The following is a 23472-nucleotide window of genomic DNA, read 5'->3' on the forward strand; positions in this document are numbered from 1 at the left end:
GAGACAGACAGACCGGCTGAAGCCACGATGGGAGCTTTTGGAGTGTTAGTGGGGATTTTACAGTACGCGGGACTTTACATTCAACTTAACGCAGCTCTGAACGTCGGCCACGGCGAGGTGGACAACCTGGTCTCTGGTAATGGTGAGTTACCAAACACACACACACACACACACACCCTCAACCCCGTGTGTTTGTGTGTTTGTGTGGTGGTTTGAGCCTGAATGGAAGAGGAGGCGGATGATGATGATATGTTCTCCACTCTGGGTGGGGTTCAGTGAAGATTGTGCAGATAATCTGACTGTTTGTTTGTAGGTTTTATCTGTATTATTTTGAATATTAACTTTTATCATGTTTGAATGTTTTTATATGAGAATGGCCGAGGGGGAAATAGAGCAACTTTAATTCTGCCTGATATTGACAAATCACTTTTAATAACTTGTTCAGAGCTTCTTACTCCACATGCAGACTGAACCTATTCTGTTTGACTTAAGGGGAATTTTAAATCAGCGCACAATGAGCTTGTAGCTGCCGACTGTCTGAGGTGTCGGTGTTTAATGTTTCTGCATAAAATCATTTTAAGGGAGAAGAAAAACTGATGTGAAACTAACATAGTGTCTATATTCTAATCTAATCAGAGCTGCAGCTTCACTATGAACTAAATGCTGCTAGAGGGATCAGGATAGACATTTAAATCTGCTGTTATTTCACCTGCAGCAGGTGAAAGTATCCTGATATTAGAATAAGTAAAACTATTATGTTTTATTGACCTTATGAACTCAACTGTTACCCCAAGGCCCAGTTCATAACCAGCTCCAATATTTGAGAGTATTAATTGATCTAAGTCATCAGCTCTTAATTGTGGCACAATATTCAGATGATGTAGGCTAATAACAGAAATATTTAATTAACACTTTTTGGGGGCTTTTTCGTCTTAATTTAATAGTCCCCAGTTGAAATCAAACTGGGAATATTGCGATTACCTAATTATTGTTACCTAGTAGCTGTGTATGTGAAGTTGCAGATCATTATGGTTCAGTAAATAAGTAAAACTGCATCAAAAGTGAATGTTACATCAACAGTTTCTCAGCTGTTACAATAAACACAGTTTTACCTGAGGAGTTTATGATAAGAAGCGGGCCAGGGAGGAGGAGGAGGAGGAGGAGCTCTAGTAGACATGAAAAAGCAACTTGTATGGTAACACGAGCCAAGGTGAACCATAAAAAAAAAATAAATAAATAAAAAGCACAAGGGCACGTGCCTCCAGTGTTCTTGAGACAAATTACATCTCCTGTAGTCGAAGGGAGCGAGGGGCTTTTTATGGAGGTGGTGGGTGAAGGCAGGTGTTGGACGCCTTGTTCCTGTAGTTTATCATGATTCATGTTCACACACCTGGGTGTTGAAAAACAAGACTCTGTGGGGTTGGTGCCTGACCGCACTCGAATACTGTATCTCCCTCTGCTGCTGCTGCTTTCTACTTGTTTATGTGTTTATTTGTGAGGATCCCCATCATCCCCATTATCTGTAGCTCTAGAGCACCACTAGTCTTACATACATTTACAATCACGGCATGAACAAGACAAGACAAGACGACAAAAATTTACATTAAATCTTTACAATAGGTATGAATCATCATCCTAAATCAAAAAACTTATAGAAGATGCTCCAATGCACAGTGGAGGAAAATCAAATCAAAGTGGAAACAAAAAGAAAACCTTCAGTACATAAGCCTACATGAAATATGTGTAGCCTATGCGCATGTGTGCATGCGTGTGTGCATGTGTATGTGCGCATATGTTATCTTACAGGTATGAAATTCCAAAATGTTTTTTTTATTTGCTTTTTAAATATTGATTTGTGCATAAGTTTGATTATTGGCAGTGGTAAGGGGTGCCTCTGTTAGTAGTACACTAACAATGCACTGAAAGAGGAGCTCTATGAAACATGCAGTAAAAGTGTTTTTGTTTAATTAAACCAGTGGCTGTCATCATGCAGAACCATGATGTTATAGTGTCTATACTAGTCTGATAATGATAGCTGGAGTAGAGACAGTTTGATGCTGTACAGGTCGTCCTCATCCTTTATACAGTACGTGTTTGTTTGCTCAAGTCAAGTGATCAGACGGCTGCTGCTGAAAATAACTTTTATTTTTAGCTCAGATTAACGTCCAACAGTCCAACTGTTTCACGTGGGAGAGGGAGAAAAAAAAAGCAAATTATTTGTACCAGTGTCAGTGTTTTGTTTTTTGTTTTTTCTTAAACCATAATTGACAGTTTTACCTACTACTAATTTCACCCTCCCTGCAGCGGCACCAATGGATTTACTGTTAACTAATTTGATTCGATAATCACTTCATCACGGTGTCTCACTCACTGTCCCCCGAGTCCTTCCCTGCATAGCATGTTAGCTTTAGTTTGATTACTATAGATGAGTGCAGCCGGTCCAAATGGATTGACTGTCTTGGGGCAGGTTAGAAAATCAATCAGTAGCATTTTCTCCGTAGGGAGTTAATTAGACTTGGCTATAATCGCCGTGCCCTGTTTCCCACTCTACTGTGACTCAGACTGGACGTGAACATGAAGAGGAAGAGGAAGGAGAAATGCCTCGGGGGTGTGGAGCCGTCAATTTTTTCACTTTCAAACAACAGCACCTCCAGTAGCAGGAAGGAAAAAAAACAGAATAGAGAGTTGTGTTACCCCTTTGTGTGGTTAAATCCTCCTCAGAAGATCTGGTTCTTGTATGAATTGGTCAAACCGAGAGGAGCAGAGAGGCTGCATGCTCTGCTCTGAAGAGTGCTTGTTAGATTCAGTCCTGGCTCATTTGTTCCAGATCTGGTTTGTCCCCGTTTTCCCTCTTGAGCTGAAGTGGAGATTGTGTGTCACCTGCGATGGAAAAAAAAACATGAGACATGACATGCATTGATTGCACACACAAACAATCACTGCTGCCATTGTGTCAAAGCGTGACTCTCCAGAAGGGAATTTGATGACTTCCTGTTCCTTTTTAGTAGATGACATACTGTATAATAGAAAGCGATGAAGACAATGATGGTGATGATGATGGATCCACATGTGGTTTCATCATAGATTCCCCAAACCTTTTTCCATTTTTTCCATTTCATTTCCAGTGCAGGCCCCCGTTCTCAGCAGCATCGGTGCTCATCCTGTTATCCATCGCGAGCATACCGGCGCTTTCACAGTGTGGGAGCGTGTACCAATTCATTAGACTTCCAAAGTGCCGGGGATCCTCTGCCAGTCCTCTCCTCCTTGGTGTCCCCTTAATGAGGATGGCCAGCCCAGGCAGTTTGCATTGGCTTTCAATTTAATGGAGCTCTGACTGTGCAGGAAGGAGGGGGGAGATGGTGGTGGTGGATGGTGGTGGTGGTGGGGGGCAACAGATTGTACAGTCATGCTGTCACAGTGGAGGGTGCTGGCAGAGGCTCGGTGGGAGAGAGAGAGAGAGAGGATGGTTGATGCGACGCTCACCTCGAGAGGCAGGTAGATTTTAACATGTCATGTTCATCGAGGGGGGCGGTGAAAAAACACAACGATCTGCCTGTGAAACGAGAAATACTGTAAAATCACATTTTCTAAAGAGATGAATTCGCATTTGAACATCTTGATTAAATTCGGTTTCCAGATGCATTCATTGTTGATTAACTCTTTCAGAAAACATTAATTTTTGCTGAAGGTTTATCTAATTAAAAAGAGCAACCAAAACAACAAACGCTTCCTTTGGACGACTTGGGCTGCCTGTAACGGGCTGATTATTATTTTCTACTATTAGCAATTAATAACTGATTAATATTTTCACATCTTAGAGGCTGGAAGATTTAATAGTTTACAGCATGAACCGGCTTTTTAAAATTTGCTCTGCACCAACCAGAGCGAGGACGATTGTCTGCTGCTTTTGTTTTGGGACTGAAGAAAGAAAAATATCAGAGAAGTTAGAAAACCACAGGCGGAGACGACAGCGTTCCCAAACTGTGGCATCTTTGTGGGGAGTCTTATCTTTATTAGAGCTTTAAAGAGGAACTATACTATATATAAGGGTTTTTACCTTAATTTAACAGCTTTGAGTTATTGTAATGGTTAAATGACTTGTTTCGGGGAGAATGGAGGCTCTTTGACTGTGTCTTGCAAGATCAGGGCCTCCGACTCCCAGATCTCGTCTCTCGACAAACATGGACTGCTTAACGGCGCTACGGCACAAATCCGTAATCTCTTGTTTGTGACAGATAAGACTAGCTACAGAAATAAACACATCGTAAAACTTATAATACCTCGGTAGATATCGCTCCATGGATTGCCTTCTCGCCGGCTATGTTGAATACAAATGCATATGGCTGGGGCAGGGTGGAGAATGGTTAGCTGTGAGTTTATTCAACAGCGTTGTTAAAGGGATACTTCACCCAAAATCGATAATTCACCAATTTTCTATACTCACCGTCATGCCAAGGAAGGGTTTGGAGAACTTTCTGAGTCATCAAAAACGCTTTAGGAGTTCCAGGGGGGGTTCGGCTGGCAACAGACTTTCATATAATGGCGGCGGATAGAGCTCATTTTTGAATCGTCCACAACACACACTATTAAACAGCCAGATACCTCCATACTGCTCGTCTGTACTGACCCAAGTGTCCTGAAGCCGCCACATGAAAAAGTTGTTCGGAAATTTTTTTTTTTTATCTCTGTTTTTAGCCTTGTTGTAGCAGTAGCTCCCAGTGGCTCTGTTGATGTTTGTGCGCATGTTCTTCCATGTTTACGTCATACATCCAATGGTTGACAATGACAAACGGACCTGTAGGCGGAGCTCTGTAGAGAAAAAAAGCGACCAAAACAGCCAAAAAGTGACCAGATTTGCATAGATTCCTCAACAGAAACAAGACGCCACACAACAAGTCTGTTTGCTGTATCTGTGTCATCAGCCTGCGCCTATAGGAGACCAGCAGCAGCAGCAGGTCTTGACTCTGTTGACTCCAATGACAGAAGTAAATGTGAGCACAGTTTATGGTTGATTCTTTCGCCCCCATAGTCAGTGAAGTAAATATTGGACTCATTTTTCACAAGCCACATCTCTTCTGAACATTTTGACATGAAAATGGCAAATTTAATTAGAAGACCTGTCTCTGTCTCAACAACACATTCTCGCAAGATTTGGCACAGATCTCCTAGGTAACGTGAACCAACGTTTTCAAACACCTGCGCCAAGGCATTTTCGTAATGCTAAATATGATTGTTATGACTGTACCAATATTTAATGTAGCTCACTTTCCTCTACCGACAACTTTTATCCATCCACACGTTCACAGCACAAGGAGCAGCAGGTACAGTACACAGCTTGTTTTGAGCCATCTTGTCATAGTGAAGTATCTTTGGTTCCCTTTAATATTCAAGGTGCAGTGATTGTAAACCGTTCTCTTGGTTTTTGAACGAGGAGGAAGGTGGATCGACTGGTTGTCTATTTATTTATGTATTGGTTTATTTCATAGGGACAGTGCACCACTAATCAACAGAGTTAAAAGAAAAACTGTAAGTGGGCCAGAGTTAGCCAACAAGGCTAGTTTTCGTCCGTTGTCCCTGGCCAGATGTTAAAGGCAACCTAAAAGCCAAAAAAAGGGGCAACAATTAAGTACTTTCAAAATACAACTTACCTAACAATCTACCTAGTAAAAGCTAATTTCTGAGCTCACTAAGACCCATTTGAATTGAAATATTATCTTGTCATTACATTTCGTTAAACTGCATCGCCACAAAGGTAAAACTGAAACCCTGACTACTTCAGCCGTCCCATCTCATGAAAACACACGTCACTTACAGTAAAGGTCCTCAAGGACGACTCACAGGAACAGGACATAATGTTGTCGGTCGTCTCGGGGGAGTCCAGATGGAGTACAGTGGGCATTCTCGAAAAAAAAAGAAGAAAAAATGCCTCGGAGCTCGGGCCATGTGTTGTCATCAACACGTGCGACTGTGTGTTGTGTTGCCTCACACTTGGGGGGGGGGAGCAAAAAAAAAAATAGCCTCCGAGTCCCGCGTCCCAAGGGCCATGAAAAATTCACTCCGCAGGCCCAGAGTTGTCTGCGGCAACAGGCGGACAGCTGCTGGCTTGATTACCAGCTCCATTCTTATTTCATTATTTCACCGTCCACCTTGAATTCAGGTTGAAGGTCTCTCAGCAAGTAAATATTTCCCAAAGGAGACTGCTGAGTGTTTGCCCCTGAATCAAATACAGCGTTATTGACTTTCTGGCAAAAAAACGAAACGACTCACTTTGTTTGCCATCGTTGTGTTTAGTTGTGTTGGGGTTTTTTTTTGTTATTCCTCCCCGCACACATTTGTTTATTATAGTTTTTCACTACTTGTACAGTAACTGTGTTGTGCAGAAGTCCCCTGACACTGTAAGTCAGGGTGAACATTATCAACATTAATGAAATTGACTTCACTGGGCTGTAAAATAGAGTAAAATAGATTAAAATAGATTAAAATAAAATAAAATATCATCTTTGGCACTGGGTGAAAATTGAGCAAATGTGTTTCTAAACCAATGCAAAAGTTGCAGCTCCTCATGCACGAGCTCTCCCCATCCGGTTGGTTACCCACATGCAGGATTAAAGCTTTTTAAGATCAAGATAAATATCTGCAGCAGGTCTTTTTATTACAGGAGTTTCCTGTTGTTTCATCCACTGTTCCCTCAGGGCTTCCCCGATTATTAAAGCCATTCATCAAATTAGTGAAATACCTCCTCCCACAGGGACCCTGTTCACGGGCTATTTACATGCACCTTGGTGGAAGTTACGACGTTAAGCTGGATTTTTATGTCTGGGTATTTACTGTGTCTGATTTCTTCTTCCCTCTCTCGATGAATCATTTCTTCTCCCGGGCGCCCTGCGGATCTCTGACTCAAATAGAGGTATTGAGTTAATGAACCTGAGCTGTCCCTGTGAGGTGGCACCTTTTCAGATGAAAAATGTTTGCACTTAACTTAGAGGAGGATGTCCACATTTCTCCCCAGGTACCAGGGCATCATTTCAAACGGCTATTTCTGTCTTATTCTCTCAATACCTTTAGACGACTGTAAGGTACAAACCAGAGTTTATAGTGAAGTCCCAGATTTCTTCTGTTGTAAATACATGCACGTTTTGAATCTATTATTTCCACTAGCGCCACTCGGCTTGATTGACTTTTTTTTTTGCTTTTCCACTAGGGATAGCACCTGTTAGATGGTAATTTTTTTGGTAACACCTCAGCTGAGGTTTCAAGCAAGTCGAGCCAATACTAAAAGGTGATGTCAACCGACTGCCGGTCACTGATTGGCACAGAGAATAATAACCACTATTTTTAAAAACACACCAGCAACAGCGTCCACTGATCTATAATGAGACTGTTGTTATTCTTTCACACAATTTAAACGGCTGCTGTGTGGAAAACCACAGCATGGTCCGTCAACAAGGTTAATTTTAAAGGGGAACTATGCAAGTCTGCAACCCTCCTCTCAGCCATGTGCATTTGTTTACAACGAAGCCAGCGAAAAATCATTACATGGAGCGGTGGATAATGTTAAATAACATGTACGATGTTACGACATGTATATCTGTGTAGTCTTAACCGTCATAAACAAAAGATTACAGAGCACGCTGTGTTGCGGTGTGCACAGACGAGAGCTGGGAGGCCAGGTACTGCACTAATGTTGCAAGGTTGGTTTTCAGCCGTGAGACGCCAGGTGAAGACAGAGAGCCTCCATTCTCACTCGTAACAAGTTACAAGTCATGTAGTTAACTATCACAATTACTCCGGAGCTTTTTAATTAAGGTAAAAATGTAGCAAAACCATGGGAGAAATCCTGTTTAGTTTCTCTTTAAACGTATTCATACTATTACAGTAGCTGAGCCTTGCCTCTGTTGCTTTGTATTGGCAAGAAGCTACATTTCCCGAAATGGGAGAAAGGGAATATGATATACTGGGACATTATACTGTAAGTGAGGCCATATACATGTATTGCGATTTTTTTTTTCCCCAAAAGTCTATTTTTGGAGAAACTCATAGTATAAAGAACACACACAATGTTTTCTGCACAAACAAATACAGTTCATATGAATGCATTCAGACTCACAACAAGTATACTACTGTGTATACTGTATATATATATAAAAAAAACTTAATCAACAAATTAATTAACATCTGCCTCAATCAGGAAAAAAACTCAAAAAAGTGCATATAGGAAGGATCAAATAAACATAAAGAAATGCTATTTTCAAACAGTGTTATTAATATAACACATGGTCGCTGACAACATCCAACATTACACTACAGTATTTTTCATGCAACACAAAACCACTGTCACCATGCAAACTACTGATAAAATATTGATAAAGCACTTTAGATCATCAATACAGTATCCGGTCATAAAATACTGCGATATTTTACAGTAGTGTATCGATATTTCCTCACTAGCTCCCAGTGTTTGTACCGACTCTGTCCATCGACTTCTCTTGTGTTGTGTTTCTTGCTCCAGGTGTTTGGTTCCTTCGGACACAGGCTGATCAGGTCTGGGCCGTTAGCGTCGCCACACTGAACCACTGGGTGACATGTTTTATACATGACACTGACCAACAGTGTTGGTGTGGTGTGTCTCCAGAATAACCCCACATATGTTGTTGTGGTTTAGCTGCATATGTTAAACTAGAGCGCCATATGTGTGCAGATGTTTGTTTCCCCATCAGTGACAGTGACTTCTCCCAGCTGCTTTACTGTACTGTACTGTAGGTCATTATTTAGTCCTTAAGGAGTGGAGAGATGCTGTATATATTTGTGATGAGGAAGGAACATCTTTGACCTTGGGAAAGTGTTGATAGACGCCGGACCGACTCACTGTTGGGTTCGGTCTCATGTGATTTGGGTACAACAAGCTTCACTTTTTAATGGTCAGACAAAAAAAAAACGACCAAAAAGCTCACAGGGTGGGTGACAAGTTTATGCCTCCCTGACTCTGACTCTTTCTCTTGCACACACACACACACACACACACACACATGGACATGGAAGATATGGATGCCACCCTCGCCTCTCGCCCATGCTAATAAGCCCTCGGTAATTTAGTCATCCTCAACCAGCTCCAGCTCCGACCACAGCGAGGTTGAATCCCTCTGCACCTGCCTGGTACCTGACATGAAAATATATTTAGGAGGGGGGGAAGGGGGGGGGTCCCTGTTGGGCCCGAGCATGCGTGCACATGCATTTATTTATATATTTACCTCCTCCACAAGGCGCTGCTTTCTTTCATTATTTTCCTCCCTTTTCATTTTTAATGAGTCGTTGCAGGATATAGCGGGTTGGCTCCTCGCGGTCTCGCCTCTATCATCGCTCCCCGAGCAAATATATAGTGTAAAAAATGCCAAGGAAGGCCGTTTTAAAAAATGCATGTACTGTACTTGCATCTTCAAAACAAAGGTCCCCCAGCTCAGCTGCCTCGGCTGGAGGACGCCTCTGACAGTGTATACCGCCTTTATGAAAATCTATACTTAGAAAAGGCCAAGCCAAGCAAACTCATTGTGAGCCGGCTCTATAGCGGTATAAATCAAACAAACCGGCGAGCTGCTTCACGTTTCCCTAGAAGTCAATATTCACCTCATACAACCACATGTTTTCACCCCCCTCTCTCTCTCTCTGCCAGTTTGGGCATTGAAATTTAGGAGCAGAGTCAGCTTTTGTGTTGATTTAGCGTTTTCCACCAAGGTTATTATGGGATTGATCTCCGGTGATGCCGCTCTGCCGTGATTAAAAGCCAGGAAACAGTTGGACGTCGTCTGCTGAGCACTCACACTGCGAGCGCGTGTTTGTCAACAAGTCGTGTCTCACGGGCAGCGAGAAGATGCTGCATCGCGAACAGAAAGTCAATTCGACAACAACGACCGGGTCGATAAAGCTGTGAGGAGGAAGAGGAGGAGGAGGAGGAGGAGGAAGGTGGGGCGTTTATTTGGGAACAGCGTGGTGAAGGTGTTGGTCATTTTTTGGGATGTGTAGATGAAACTTAAGGAGAGTATCTGTTGTAAAGGTTAGAGCATTTTTGGAGTTGTGGCATTTTCTGTGTGTTACCTGAAGGATCAATCAATTATTAACTATCAACCGCCAAGTCGCTTTTGGTGTGAACGCACGGTAATTCAACATTTTCATATTTTAAAACAGCAATTATAATAAAAATTTAATGAATTATTTGATTGATTAAATATTAATTCTCAATAAATGGTTTAAATTTTAAAGTAGTTTTACAAAAACAACATACAGTCAATAAGTATGGATTTTAAAAGTGTATTTAAAGGGACTACGAGGACTTTTGGAAAGCAAAGTGTTTTCACACTACATTTCCCATGAGCCTCTGCGCACGCACGCACTGTGAAATTCTTGGACCGGCGCAAGATGGACAAAAGCGAAAACATTTGCCAAGAATGTTTTCATTAATCAAGAATGAAAGTCAGAGTTTGAAGACGATCAGATACCATCGTAGTTCCGACTATAAACTGCGATTCGGTGGCGTTATTCCCATGACCAACGCAAATGTTAATCCTTTTTCCATTTTTTTCTGAGATACAGTATGTACATGTAGGCTACAGATCAGTTGTGATGGGTGTTACTCCACAGTCGAGGGGAAACTATGTTGAGTTTGGTGAATAAAACACATGTAACACAGTTTCTGACAGTGAGTTCTGTTGCTTTGGTTCAAACAGGAACGAAGGGAAATTTCATTTTTACACAGAGATTCAGTTCAAGTCATATTTTCTCTCTATTAGAACAAATTGTCTTCAGCTCCAGTTCTCTGTAGAGTTTATTGTCGTTATTAACCAAACGTCTCTGCAGTCAGTGTGGCGCCAGTCTTGGTATAATAAACGCTCTTCAGAGATGTTCATTATGTTGCAAAGTTGTAGAAATAAACAGTTAAATCAGAGCAGAGACAGATTTTAACCCAGATGTCAAATACTCACAGAATTTATTATAGAGTTATGAAAATAAGAGTGATTACATGTTTTAAAAATCTACATTTCCATATAATAATGGGTTTAGAATCAGATTAGAAGCAGATCTGCTGCTTAAATAGTAATGTTTTACTGAATAATACAACACCTGGATGTATCTCAAGGCCGAGAGCATGAATGATGTAGTGAAAAGGTTTTTTTTTTCTGCCATGACATAAAAAGCAATAAAAGCTCTGATGCATACTTGAGACAGAAACCCTGAAAGTTTCATTGTTAATATGTCAAAGTCCCATCAGAAGAAACTTAAACAGAAAAAAAAGGAAGAACCCACATCCATTAGTGAAGACAGGCATATTATATAACTCCATATTTGAGCTCGGAGACAGATGGGCCACAGGGTTACTGCCGACTGTAATTTATCACAGGGGATGATTGACCTTGTGTCATCTTGAAATCATAGTGAAGACATTTTCCTTCCAGCTTCAAGTCAAAAAGTCACAGATAAAATCACAGGATGTATTTTCATTTTCTTCAAATTGTTACCTAGAGAGATAACGGTGAACTTTCTTTACAAAATGTGGGATCAAAAATGTGACAAAGTTTTGCAAAGCCTGAGGTGATTCACAACGACTCATTTGGCCGAAGCTTTTTACAATAATTAAGCTCATCAATAAGTGCACCAGAAGTTCATATAAGTGCTCGTTAGGAGAGGAGGTGTGGACAACCTGACTCTGAGGTAGCTTAATCCAACCTCAGGGAACCACAGATGAGATCAATCTGGACTAAAGTGATCAATGAGGAACCCAGGAGTAGAACGACCTTTTATTTCCAAGAATCTCCTGTCTTTATCTCTCCTTTTCCTAAAACACTGACACTTACTGTGATTTTTTTTGGAGCATTTTCCTAGAGCGAACCCCCTGCACTTATCAAATGAATTTAGTTCTGACATTTAATATTTACCTGAAGGTTAATACAACTCTGAAGCATCCTGATGGATACAAGCGTCTGTCAAATGTTTAAATGTAAATGTAAAGAAACATGATAAACTTACGCAACTGCAAAAAAAAAGAAAAAAGCTGCAATTTTCTACCAGTGTTATGTTTAATTGACCGAGAATTATTTGGATTACACCCTCATTAGCAGGCTGGAGGAGGTGGGTTTTGTTGTACCTGCAGGAGGGACAAGTGTTGTATCAATCGCTAATGAAAATTTAGCTAATTTAATGATTGCTCATTAATCACGCTTCCTCTCTTCTTTTCTCTCTTCTCTCTCGGCCTGGTGACACCACACGTCTCCACTTTAAATCAAAAACTCTCTGCAGATTCATATAATTTCCTCTTTTTTTGTCACTTACGTTTCACCAATGCCAAATGTATAGAAAGACAACAGTGCTGGGACCGTTAATATACGCGATATGTTGCATCAGAAGCTCTGTACTTGGTCCAAACCATGCACTTCAGACTCATGGATAAACCGATTAGACTTTAAGATCAAAGGTCAAGCTCATTCTGACCTCACAAAAACTCATTTATGGCCACAATTCAAGGATTCATTAAGTTATTATAATAAATTAAAAAAATACACCTAAGAACTCATTAATTGCAGCAGAGAGATAAAAACTGCAAAGCTGTTGATGAATTAATATCTCACAAATGTCTTTTCATCTCTCTCTCTCTCTCTGCTGTGTCGACATTACATTTTTTGTTAAATAAGTTTAATGCATGAGGGGCTCAAAGAGAATAACAATCATTACATTTCATCTGTGTGAAGAAAGAAACACAGAAGTAAAAAACTGCGGATGTATGACTTTTTTTTTTTTTTTTTTAATGCTTCCATAATGTATTTTAATTTTCCATCTGTTGGGGAGAAGAGTTTTCACTTTGTGCTTTGATTCCTTTTTTTGAATTGTTGTGGTTCACTGTGCTTTTGTTGTGTGGTTGAAAGACATTGATCCACCTGTGTGTGTGAGTATGTGTGTGTGTGTGTGTTGCAGAAAAGTAATTGTCGAGGTTTTTTTCCTGCCTCCAACACTTACTGTAAAGACACCTTGTGCATTCATTCATTACGGTTCATTTGTGAGAGGCAAATGTTTCACCAACAAGCACTTCACATCCACACGGTTACAGTACATAAATGCATATATAGCACTGTGTGTGTGTGTGCGTGTGCATGCTGTGTACAAGCCATAGGGCACCACACACACACACACACACATGCTGGGTAAGTCTCCCAGGATGCTGAACACCTGCCAACGCCATTGGGCAAAGCTCCAGGAGATGTAGTGAGCCACTCTGAGTGTGTTGGAAGTTTCTCTTTATGCTTCAGAGCCAGCAGACAGAGACTGCCCACTCAGCGAGAGAGGAGGAAGAGAGGAGGGAAAGTGAATGAAAGGGAGGGAGGTGAGAGTAAGAGGCTTGAGTGAAAGAAATGAGGTATAAGGATATAGAAGTGGGAATGAAAGTGCAATAGAAAAAAAAGAGAGAGAGAAAGACGCAGGGGTAAAAAAAAAATACAGAGTGTTTTCAACAACAAGAGGGAGAGATTTATGGGAAATGTTTCTGAGCTGGTGAGAGGGAGAGACAGAAAGAAAAAAAGAGCTAAGAGAGGATTTAAACAAGAGAAAGAAAATTGAGTGGAGAAAAAAAAGGATGCGTTTGCAGAATCGGGGGTCTTATTGGCTGGCTGGCTGTGGGAAACGTATGGGGAAGTGCAGGAATTACCTTGCAGCTATAAGCCAGAGTCGGTCCTGCAGTATAGCTGTGGACTCCCGAGTATATGTCAGGACTCCCTCCCTGTGCTGCTCTCTCCTTCACTTGACTTTGACTTCACACACTGGTTTCAAATGACCACGGAGACTCAGCGATCTGCATTAACTCCACTCTCCCTCATACTATAGCTACTTTGATTTGAAGTTGCATGAACATTGTGTCTGGTACTGTATATATTTCTTGGAATATAATTATATACTGTGCATATTATGGCTGGTTATTGGCAAGATGTGAAGATATGATGCATATCCTGAAGGGAGGTGTCTGTATGATTTAGTGCAATATGCTGGGATATATTAGGAAAGGTGATATATTGCATTTTTTTTACTTTGTTAGTCTATTTTTAGAAATAAAACTAATATAAAGATCATACAATGGTATATGCACAACAAGTACGTCTTATTTTCATGCATTCTCTGAACAACTCAGATTATCTACTTTATAACACCTTGATGGACCAAGAAAACAGCAGTGGTGGACAGAGAGTGATATACTGTACAGAAGATCCTTTGTACCTGCACTCATCACATCAGGCTTTTTAAATCTTCTGCAAATGGTCGATGAGCTGCCAGACAAATAAATTTCCCTTTTGGGGATTAATAAAGTAATTTGTATTCATATTCAGAGCAGTTGCATCTGCATTTATATTTTACACTTCCTATTACATCCTTCAAAATAGTAATAAAAAAAAACATAGGAGGCTCAAATACGACACTAAATCACTGTCACCATGTAAGACAACAGATGCACCAATTAGTAGCAACTTTCAAAACAGTAGGTTCTTGGTTTCAGATGTTTTGCAGCTTGAATGACAACTATATGATTTTATCAGCTGTAGCTAACTGCACAATCAAGCTATCATGAGAGATGGTTGAAAACAGTGTCCATCTTATATTATGAAAGTGGTTTGTATAACTGATATTGTCCCAGAGTACATAATCAGTGGCTAAGGTTCCAGATGTAGAAGACATTTAATTGAAAAGACGCCATACTTTTGTTTCACAGGTGGTTTGTCCTAAAAGTTTAATATAGAACAGATTAATAGGAGGAAGAAGATTCTTATTTCACTTGAATTTAACCAGAGTTTAGCTGCTTAACAGACTGTAGCTGTGGTCCGATTGAGAGGCTGGATCTTTCAGAGGACGCAGCCTACAGTACGTGGTCTGCAGAGACAACAGCTTGGGAGGAGGAATCTCTGACGGCCGCGTAAATGTGACGGTCTAGCCAGCGTCCAAATGCAATCACTTGGACAAGATTAGCTAAACTTAACCTCCTAGATGAGATAGTTACCTTTCACCTTGTTAACAGCTGTTGAATCCATTTCTCACACTTTTGGTTTCCTTTGAAACTCTTTTTATTCTTCTCTCTGTTCGGTCTCGGCCTCGAGTTCATGTACGTCCAAATCCTGACAGGTCTGTTCTGCAGAGTGAAGCTGCTAAACTACAATTAGACAGTTTTTGTTGAGGGTTTTTTAAGGGGCAGTCAGCTGATCTTCCCCTGAGATTAATAAACTCTGCATTACTTTAATCTATTAAGTAAAATTATATGTTTTTTCACACCACCCTCACTGACTTACTTTTTAGCCGTGCACTCGACATACATCTTTTCTTTTTTTTTTGTCTGCAGGAACACAGTCTCTTCAAAGTGACAGATGTTGCTGTCTGCTCTCTGCCGTCGTGTCGGCTGTTGATACTGTATCTTGAGGACACACACACACAAAAAGTGCCAACACCTGCATCAAATACTAAAGAAAACTCATGATTGAAACGCCACCCGTTGTTGTGTTTCGCTCACATATTTTATGCAGAGCGAAGTTCTCTGCTATTCCAGGCTGCAGCTCTGGCACCATATGTTCAAAACACATTATTACAAGACGTAATGATGAGTAGTCACACCTTCTTGTCATCAGACATTCAAGAGACGCATTGTTACTCATGAATAATAAGATACAAAGCGGAAGATAAGAAGTGAGCAAAGACTAAAGAGATGACTAAATCATAATGTGAAAGTTTTTTTTTTTTTCAATTTACTCATGCAGCGCCTTTTAAAACACTCAAGTCTGACTCCTTTTTCAAACGTAACATTAAAACTGTTACAGGAACAAAAATGATTGCATGAAAGTACAAAGAAAATCTCCTTTCTCAGAAATATAAAACACAGAAAGACATCAAATCCACATTTTTACCTCCCACTTCTTCCTTTACAGAGTTTGTGCTAATCAGTTGATTGAGTCTCCGGACTTAAAGAAATAATTGGCTGCTTAAAAACTAAAGCACAGCCTGTGTCGTGGCTTCTAAAATAACTCCTTTTGCATGTTTTTTTAAATTTTTTTTAAGGTTATAGGTGGTTACATTAGAGTTTCATTTCTGAATCCTTTATGCTAAATGCTAAATGCTTGCTATTTTTGAATCTCCTGGCCCGGCTCGGTACAGATTGGATTGCTTTGTTATCCTGACGTGCTGATTTTCCTGCCATCAGGAAAGCCACACATCATCAGATGAAAGTGAATCATTACGCCAGCTGTGATTACAGTCTGCAACTGGCATCGGAGGAATAGTTTAGCGCCACAGGAAATTGTCCCAGAAAATGCGTCCCACAGTGCAGCAGAGACACAGGGAATCAGTGCAGGAGCATTTAATGTCGGTTTGTTTTTTTGTTTTTCTGTCTCCACAGAACTGCACAGAAATCAGGAATCATCCCCAGCTTCATTGTCTAGTTATCTTTTGTGTCTTTCTGTTTTTGCTGTCTTAGAGGGCTGGTACGATCTGGTGATAGTTTGGCAATTTAAAATGAAACAGTCGTATCAGTAAAATGACTGTTTTTCTATTTGTTTCACCTTTGGCTTTTTGTTTTTCAATCCAGCACAGTGGAACCAAAACAGCAATCCTCGTAATTTGTAGATGATAAAACAAGACTCAATGATATGATTACATATTTAAATGAAGTCCTGTGCTGTCTGTAATATGTAGAAATAATGTTCTTTTACTTACGTGGCACATAAAAGATGAATATACATAATATATAACATTGTGCTTGCATGAACTCAGTCTGTATATCATAACTGTGATATAGACCTTATGTGCTTCACTGTAATCTTCATTTTGTACCATTAGCAACTACAGTAAATCAGTGTCTTTTTATACATATTTGGAGAAATCATTAAGTTCTATTTTAGAGTCTTAAAGGGATAGTTCAACATTTTGGCAAATTGGCCCATTGCCATAATCCCTATAGTTTTAGGAGTAGGTTCGTTACCTTTAATTGTCGATGCAAGCTATTTTTAGAACGGCGGAGCTGCTCAGAGCTACGCTACGGAGGCTCATGGGATTTCTTGGTTTCCCTCATCAAACTCATCAAATACACAATCCAACAACTCCAAAACGCTCTCGTGGACAAGTTGTGACCTGCACATTCACCACGCTATGAGATAATAACAGAACGTTACGAGACAGAGTTGTTTTCGAGGTAAATTCATGCAAAACAGCTGATGTGCGCTCTCGTCAGGGGCAGTTTTTCAGCAAGCAGTCTCCGCATTTGCCTCGAAAACAACTCTGTCTCGTAACGCTCCGTTATTATCTCATAGCGTGGTGAATGTGCAGGTCACAACTTGTCCACCAGAGTGTTTTGAAGTTGCTGGATTGTGTATTTGATGAGTTTGATGAGGGAAACCGAGAAATCCCATTAGCCTCCGTAGCGTAGCTCTGAGCAGCTCACGGCTCTGCTCCGCTGTTCTAAAAATAGCTTGCACCTACAATTAAAGGTAACGAACCTACTGCTATGACTATAGGGATTATGGCAATGGGCCAGTTTCCCCAAAATGTTGAACTATTCCTCTAACTGCATCTTCAATCATCAATATATGGAGTTGAGAAGACCACCATATTGTGGCTGAGAGCTCCAGAAAAAGGTTAAAAATGAACTATATGTTCTCACCTAACACCCTGCTGTTTCACTCTAATAGTCACTCTCACCACAGCGTCAGTGTCTTTCTACTCCTCCATACTGTATCTTAGCTTCAGGCCATGTGTTGTATATAGCGCCTCCCTCTCTCTCTCTCTCTCACTTGTAGCTGACAGGTCTGACAGTTGTGCACTCTCTGTTCTTGTTGAGGTCTGCGTCCTTACATGAGAACCCAGGAAGAGAAGTGTGTTATCTTGCCCTTGTTATCCATCAACATCTTCATCTGGATTCAGTCGTCTGAAAGATGGAGATGGAGCCGGAGCGCAGAGGAAGACGGGATGTGACAGAGACGTGTCCTTATCTCACCTGTTATTTTTCAATCAGAGGAGAATTTGCATAATAGAGGGAAGCTGGAGAAGAAAGGGAAGAGGAGGAGTTATCCTCATGCGGCTTGAGTTTGCTCCTACAACAAATGCTGCCTATACTCATACGTTATAGACCTTCATGTGGCCATGACAAAACCATGTGCACATAATCAGGAAAATACATTTTAAATCCTAAGTATGGAGACGCTCTGCCTGGATTGTACCTGCAGCTGAAGAGTTGAACATGTACAAGCTTTTAAATGCTTTTAAAAAGACGACTGCTGTGTCTTAACGCACATTTGCAGGTTTTTTCATTCTGTTTGTATGTAACACTCTGCATAATAAGTGAAAATCTGTGTTATTGCTGCAAAACGTATCGCTACAGTAAGTCAACAGTCTGGACTCTTTTCATCTCCTCTCGCTGGAGCCTTTCCCCCACTTTTCCATCTATCTCTCTCAGCTCTTTCTTCTCACTTCACCTCTGCCCTCATCCTTCTTTTTTCTCGTTCCCTCTCTTTCCTCTTCCTCGACCGGTCTCTCTGTACGGCTCCATCCCTACATTTTTCGTCTTCCTCCTGACAAATGAGGCCGCTGCCCGGCCGCCGGCAGCGGTGCATCAAGGGCACAGCTCCTGAGGGCCCAGTCAGTCAAACCACACCAAAGCTCAAATCTCAACCCATTCCTCTATTCTCAGTCCTTTTTTTATTCCTCCACTTTTTCCTCCTATCTTCGTCTTCATCCCCAGGGATCGGCTCTGTACTGAGCACTCGGCCGAGTCGACGTCAATTACTGATACGGTGACTAACTTCTCTCTTTGCTCACCTGGTCTAAAGACTCTCGGTTCATCTGAAAACCCTTTTGGAGGATTTGTCTTGATGGACGGTTACTAGAGGAGAGATATTACCCACAGACAGAGCTGACATTTTATTCTGTGATCACACTTCAATTGCAACAAGGGGCTTCAAATGAATCATTTCACTGTTTTACTTAAGAGTTGGTTTCACATCTATCACATCTTTCATGCATGAGTGAGTGGATAATGAGAGGGAGAAAACTGGGAACTGGTTCTAGGAGCAGAAGGTGGCATATTAAAAACCTGGAATAATACAAATTACATGAACATTATGCTTCACAGGAACATTGTTAGAGCTCAATAATGCTGTATTTAGTGGGGTTGGTCCATTGAATTTTGCTGTTGCAGGAACATAAACACCTCATTTACATTAGTGGGGATTTTTTTTTAACAATCATCTATTCTTCATCAAGGTTTTTGTATCTTTGAACTTAGTGTTTTGTTGCCTGTGCTCAGAAAAAAAGTAGTGAGCACAGCAAAAGTTTTTAGCAACTGCATAACCAGATATTTCTCTACTGAGTTGGCTGCAAAACGTAAGCTAAAAAAATAAAAATAAATAAATATTGGACCTGACCTTCTGAAAAACAAGCTAAACACAGCATCCCTCTGCTCATAGTGCACGCTGAGTCAGATGAGCTGTGATGCATAATGTGCTGCAGAGTTGACCTATTATTGTCCATTATGGGAAAACTTATCCATAGGGAATCGGGTCCTCGATGTAGGTGGTTTTGGTCGTGTGTGTGTGTGTGTGTGTGGGTTTGCAACAACTCCCTTTATCTTTATATCTGTACAACATTCACCTCTCAGGATTATACAGTGTTGAGTTTATCTTCTATTTTCTTTACACTGCCCTGGGAAATAAAACAAATGGTCACGCTCTCTCTCTGCTAAAGGTCTCGCTTCCTCGTACTTGTGGAGAAAGATGATGATGAAGAAAGCTGGTCATCGTCAAGTAACCTGGGCAACGCGACCATTTAAAGTACTGTAGTGCTGCTTTTCTTTGTTAAATTTCTTTGTGCTATATTTAGCCTGTTCCCAACACCTTACATGTGTGTCACGCAGGTTTTCTCTCTTGTGCCGAAGTGCGATGCAGCAAAGTCACCTCACCTGTGAAATGTTGTCTCAGAGATAATACAAATCTAGAGGATTTGGGTTTTCTGTCACTGTGGGGATATGATATCTTAAACCCAACATTTCCCTCAACTTCTTCTTATCTCTTTTATTTTTCTTTCTTGCAGCTCTTTTCACAGAGGTGCCACACGACATCACGACGCAGAGCGGTGAGGATGTAGAGATGGCCTGTTCCTTCCGCGGGGCCGGATCTCCATCCTACTCCCTGGAGATCCAGTGGTGGTACATCAAGGACCACAGAAACTGGCAAGACAAGTCAGCCCAGATCACCAATAATGTGAGGAGAGAAAACAGGTTTCATGCTGTTTTTGTTGAATGTATTCATGCAGACGTACTGTACTTGTATTTACATAGGCCTACTTCTACAGTTGTCAAAGGAAAGCACCACTAACTCAACTTAGAGACAGAAATATAAATGCACATATTTAAAGAGATAGTTAAACATTTTGGCAAATTGGCCCATTGCCATAATCACTATCGTATAGCAATAGGTTCGTTACCTTTATTTGTCGGTGCAAGCTATTTTTAGAACGGAGGAGCAGAGCCACGAGCTGCTCAGAGCTACACTACGGAGGCTCATGGGATTACTTGGTTTCCCTCATCAAACTCATCAAATACACAATCCAACAACTCCAAAACGCTCTGGTGGACAAGCTGTGACCTGCACATTCACCACGCTGAGAGATAATAATGGAATATTACGAGACCGAGTTGTTTTCGAGGCAAATGCAGAGGCCGCTTGCCAAAAAACTGCCCCCGACGGGAACGTGCATCAGCTGTTTTGCATGAATTTACCTCTAAAACAACTCTGTCTCGTAATGTTCTGTGATTATCTCATAGCGTGGTGAATGTGCAGGTCACAACTTGTCAATGAGAGTGTTTTGGAGTTGTTGGATTGTGTATTTGATGAGTTTGATGAGGGAAACCAAGAAATCCCATGAGCCTCTGCTAATGTCGCTGTCCATATTGATGTTTTTAGTCAACATTAACAGGACAATAGAAATGAAAGTGAAACTATTTTTCTTTATCACTGAGATACTTCTGCTCATAGTTCATACTTAAACTTTTACTTCTTTTTTTTTAAACTGTTCAGTAGACTTATAAACAACCTCGTCCCCCAGTTTAACAGTTTTTTAGTTTTGGTATTTCTGTTTATTTGGACATAACTGAAGCTAAAGCTCATTGTACACCACCAGGCAGAGGGAAATGCGATATTAGCCATGGCAGAAATCCTCTAGCACGGAAAACGGAGGGATAATTGCTGATTAGCATTTGCCAGCACTGGGGGAACAGGTTGACTCTCTCCCATCATGGGGGAACTCGAGCTCCCATGTTGTGCCTCTAGACACTATAATTGGCACTGAGAAAGAAATAGATTTTCAAATTCTGTCTGCTCCATGCATAATTCATACCTATGCCCAAAAGAATACCTCTGTGCCTCTGCATACACATTCACAGACACACTCTCCTGCTCAGAGGCCTACAGTATACGTGTTCAGAGATGCAGAGTGTGTGCTCGTCGTACACACAAACACACACACACACACACACACGTTTGAGCATGCACATGTAAGCATGCGTATGTACAAACACATAAACACAGATAAAGCTGCAGCTACCAGAGAAAAAATGAAAGATCAGGAATCCGTGGCAATTTTGTCGTCAAAACACTGTAATATTCAGCTGCTGTGAGTCGTTACGTGCAGCTTTTTTGTTGTTGTGGTTGTTGCTAATGCATTATCATCACCTACATTTCTGTGCAGGTTGTTCCCCTCGAGGAGACGTCCAGAGATGCCACCAAAATTAGTGTAAGTTTGTCAACGAGCACCAAGCAAAGTCAAAAAAATGAGTATGTGCTTTTGCATGATTTATTTACATTCATGAGCAGATGCAACAGTAAATCTTAAACACAACAAAGTAAAGACACAAATGTCCTACCCATAATATGGCCCAAACACAAAAAAACAGATTACTTCAATCAAAAAAAAGATTTTCAATCGAATAATAACTCACTTCAATCACAGAAAAACCTTTTTTAATCAAAGAAAAAAAGTGTTCAAATGCAATTTGTTAGGTGTCAAATATACTGTATATAACACTTTTTCTTCTTTGATTGAAAATGTTGTTTTTTGATTGGAGGGAAGTTTTCTTTTGATTGAATTTTCTTTTCTTTGTTTGATTAAATAATAAAGACACAAATCTACCTTGGCAAGGTTTTAGCTGAAAATGATTTACAGATGTGTTTTCCACCATCTATTGTGTTTTCTTTCTTTCTTTTTGCCTCCATCAGGTGGTGAAAGTCGCCGGGAGCAACATCTCCCACAAGCTGCGTCTCTCCAGCGTCAAACCGTCAGACGAGGGCACGTACGAGTGTCGCGTCATCGACTTCAGCGGCTCTGTGGGGCAGCAGCACCACCGGGTTTCCGCCTTCCTCCACGTGGAGCCCGGGGTCACCGCCAGGGGTCAGGGGCTGGACGGCGTCCGGCTGCCGGAGCCAGGGAACCGGTCGCAGGGGCAACAGGGGCAACAGGGGCAACACCCTCACCCCCACCCCCACCCCCAGCAGGAGGCAGAGGGCAGGGAGCTGAAGAGGAGCTCGGCTGGCAGCAACACTGACTGTAACGAGAGCTGTGTGCTGTAGAGTGGTCTGTCTGTCTGCATGAAGGACGGTCATCAACACACAGCTACTGCAGAGCTGATGAGGTGTCAGTCGGTAATGGACCCTTTGAGTTTCATAGGTTCATTTGTCTTTATCTTTAATATTTACGCTGTTTTGGATGCCGATGCTGTTGAATGCAAATAAAGGATACAGTTTTATATGGTAACACTTTACTTGAATAGGTATTCATAAGATTGACATAACACTGTCATAACCATGACATAACAGCTGTCATAAACATCAATGAATACTTATGACAGCTGTCGTTATGTAAGTGTCATTCGGTAAGTTATGTCACTTTTAATGCAAAGTTGACATTGTTTGAGATGTTTTTCAAATCAAATCAAATCAATCAAATCAAAATAAACTTTAACGTCCCCGGAGGGAAAATTGTCTTGGACAATCAATGCTGTACATCCTGCATATAGATTTTAAAACCATACACCATTTCACACGCTCACACACACAACCAACAGAGATCACTTACAGACAGTACGACTAAGTTCATAGTTCATACAAAGTAATAAATAATTATTGTAATAAATAATTATTGCACTTTCTCCTATATTGCATCTTGCCTCAGTATTGCCACAGTCTCTGGGTCAAAATTGCACCTTTTGTACAGTATGTGTGGACTCCACCATCAGCATCAATTTAAAGGTGCCGAAGGAATAGTAGGCTATATGTATCTATTTTGTTCTGACAACTTGACATAAAGACAATTTAAACTGCCATAGCAGACCTAATTGCCAAACTTTTAAAAAGTATGTCAAGTTCTCATAACAAGGAACATCTCAAATAATGTCAACTTTGCATCAAAAGTGACATAACT

General features: G+C 40.9%; 1 protein-coding gene across 1 annotated transcript; it reads left to right on the forward strand.

Annotated features, from left to right (window-relative positions):
- Window positions 1-27: 27 nt before the first annotated feature.
- On the forward strand, window positions 28-22622 carry vstm2lb (V-set and transmembrane domain containing 2 like b; the record flags this gene model as incomplete). Its single annotated transcript, XM_083972499.1, has 4 exons — window positions 28-142; window positions 20089-20258; window positions 21745-21789; window positions 22272-22622. The coding sequence occupies 4 exons, from the start codon at window positions 28-30 to the stop codon at window positions 22620-22622; spliced, it is 681 nt and encodes a 226-aa protein (XP_083828625.1).
- Between the last annotated feature and the right edge of the window lie 850 nt (window positions 22623-23472).

The sequence above is a fragment of the Trachurus trachurus genome, assembly GCF_905171665.1.
Source record: "Trachurus trachurus genome assembly, chromosome: 5".
Classification (NCBI taxonomy): Eukaryota; Metazoa; Chordata; class Actinopteri; order Carangiformes; family Carangidae; genus Trachurus; species Trachurus trachurus.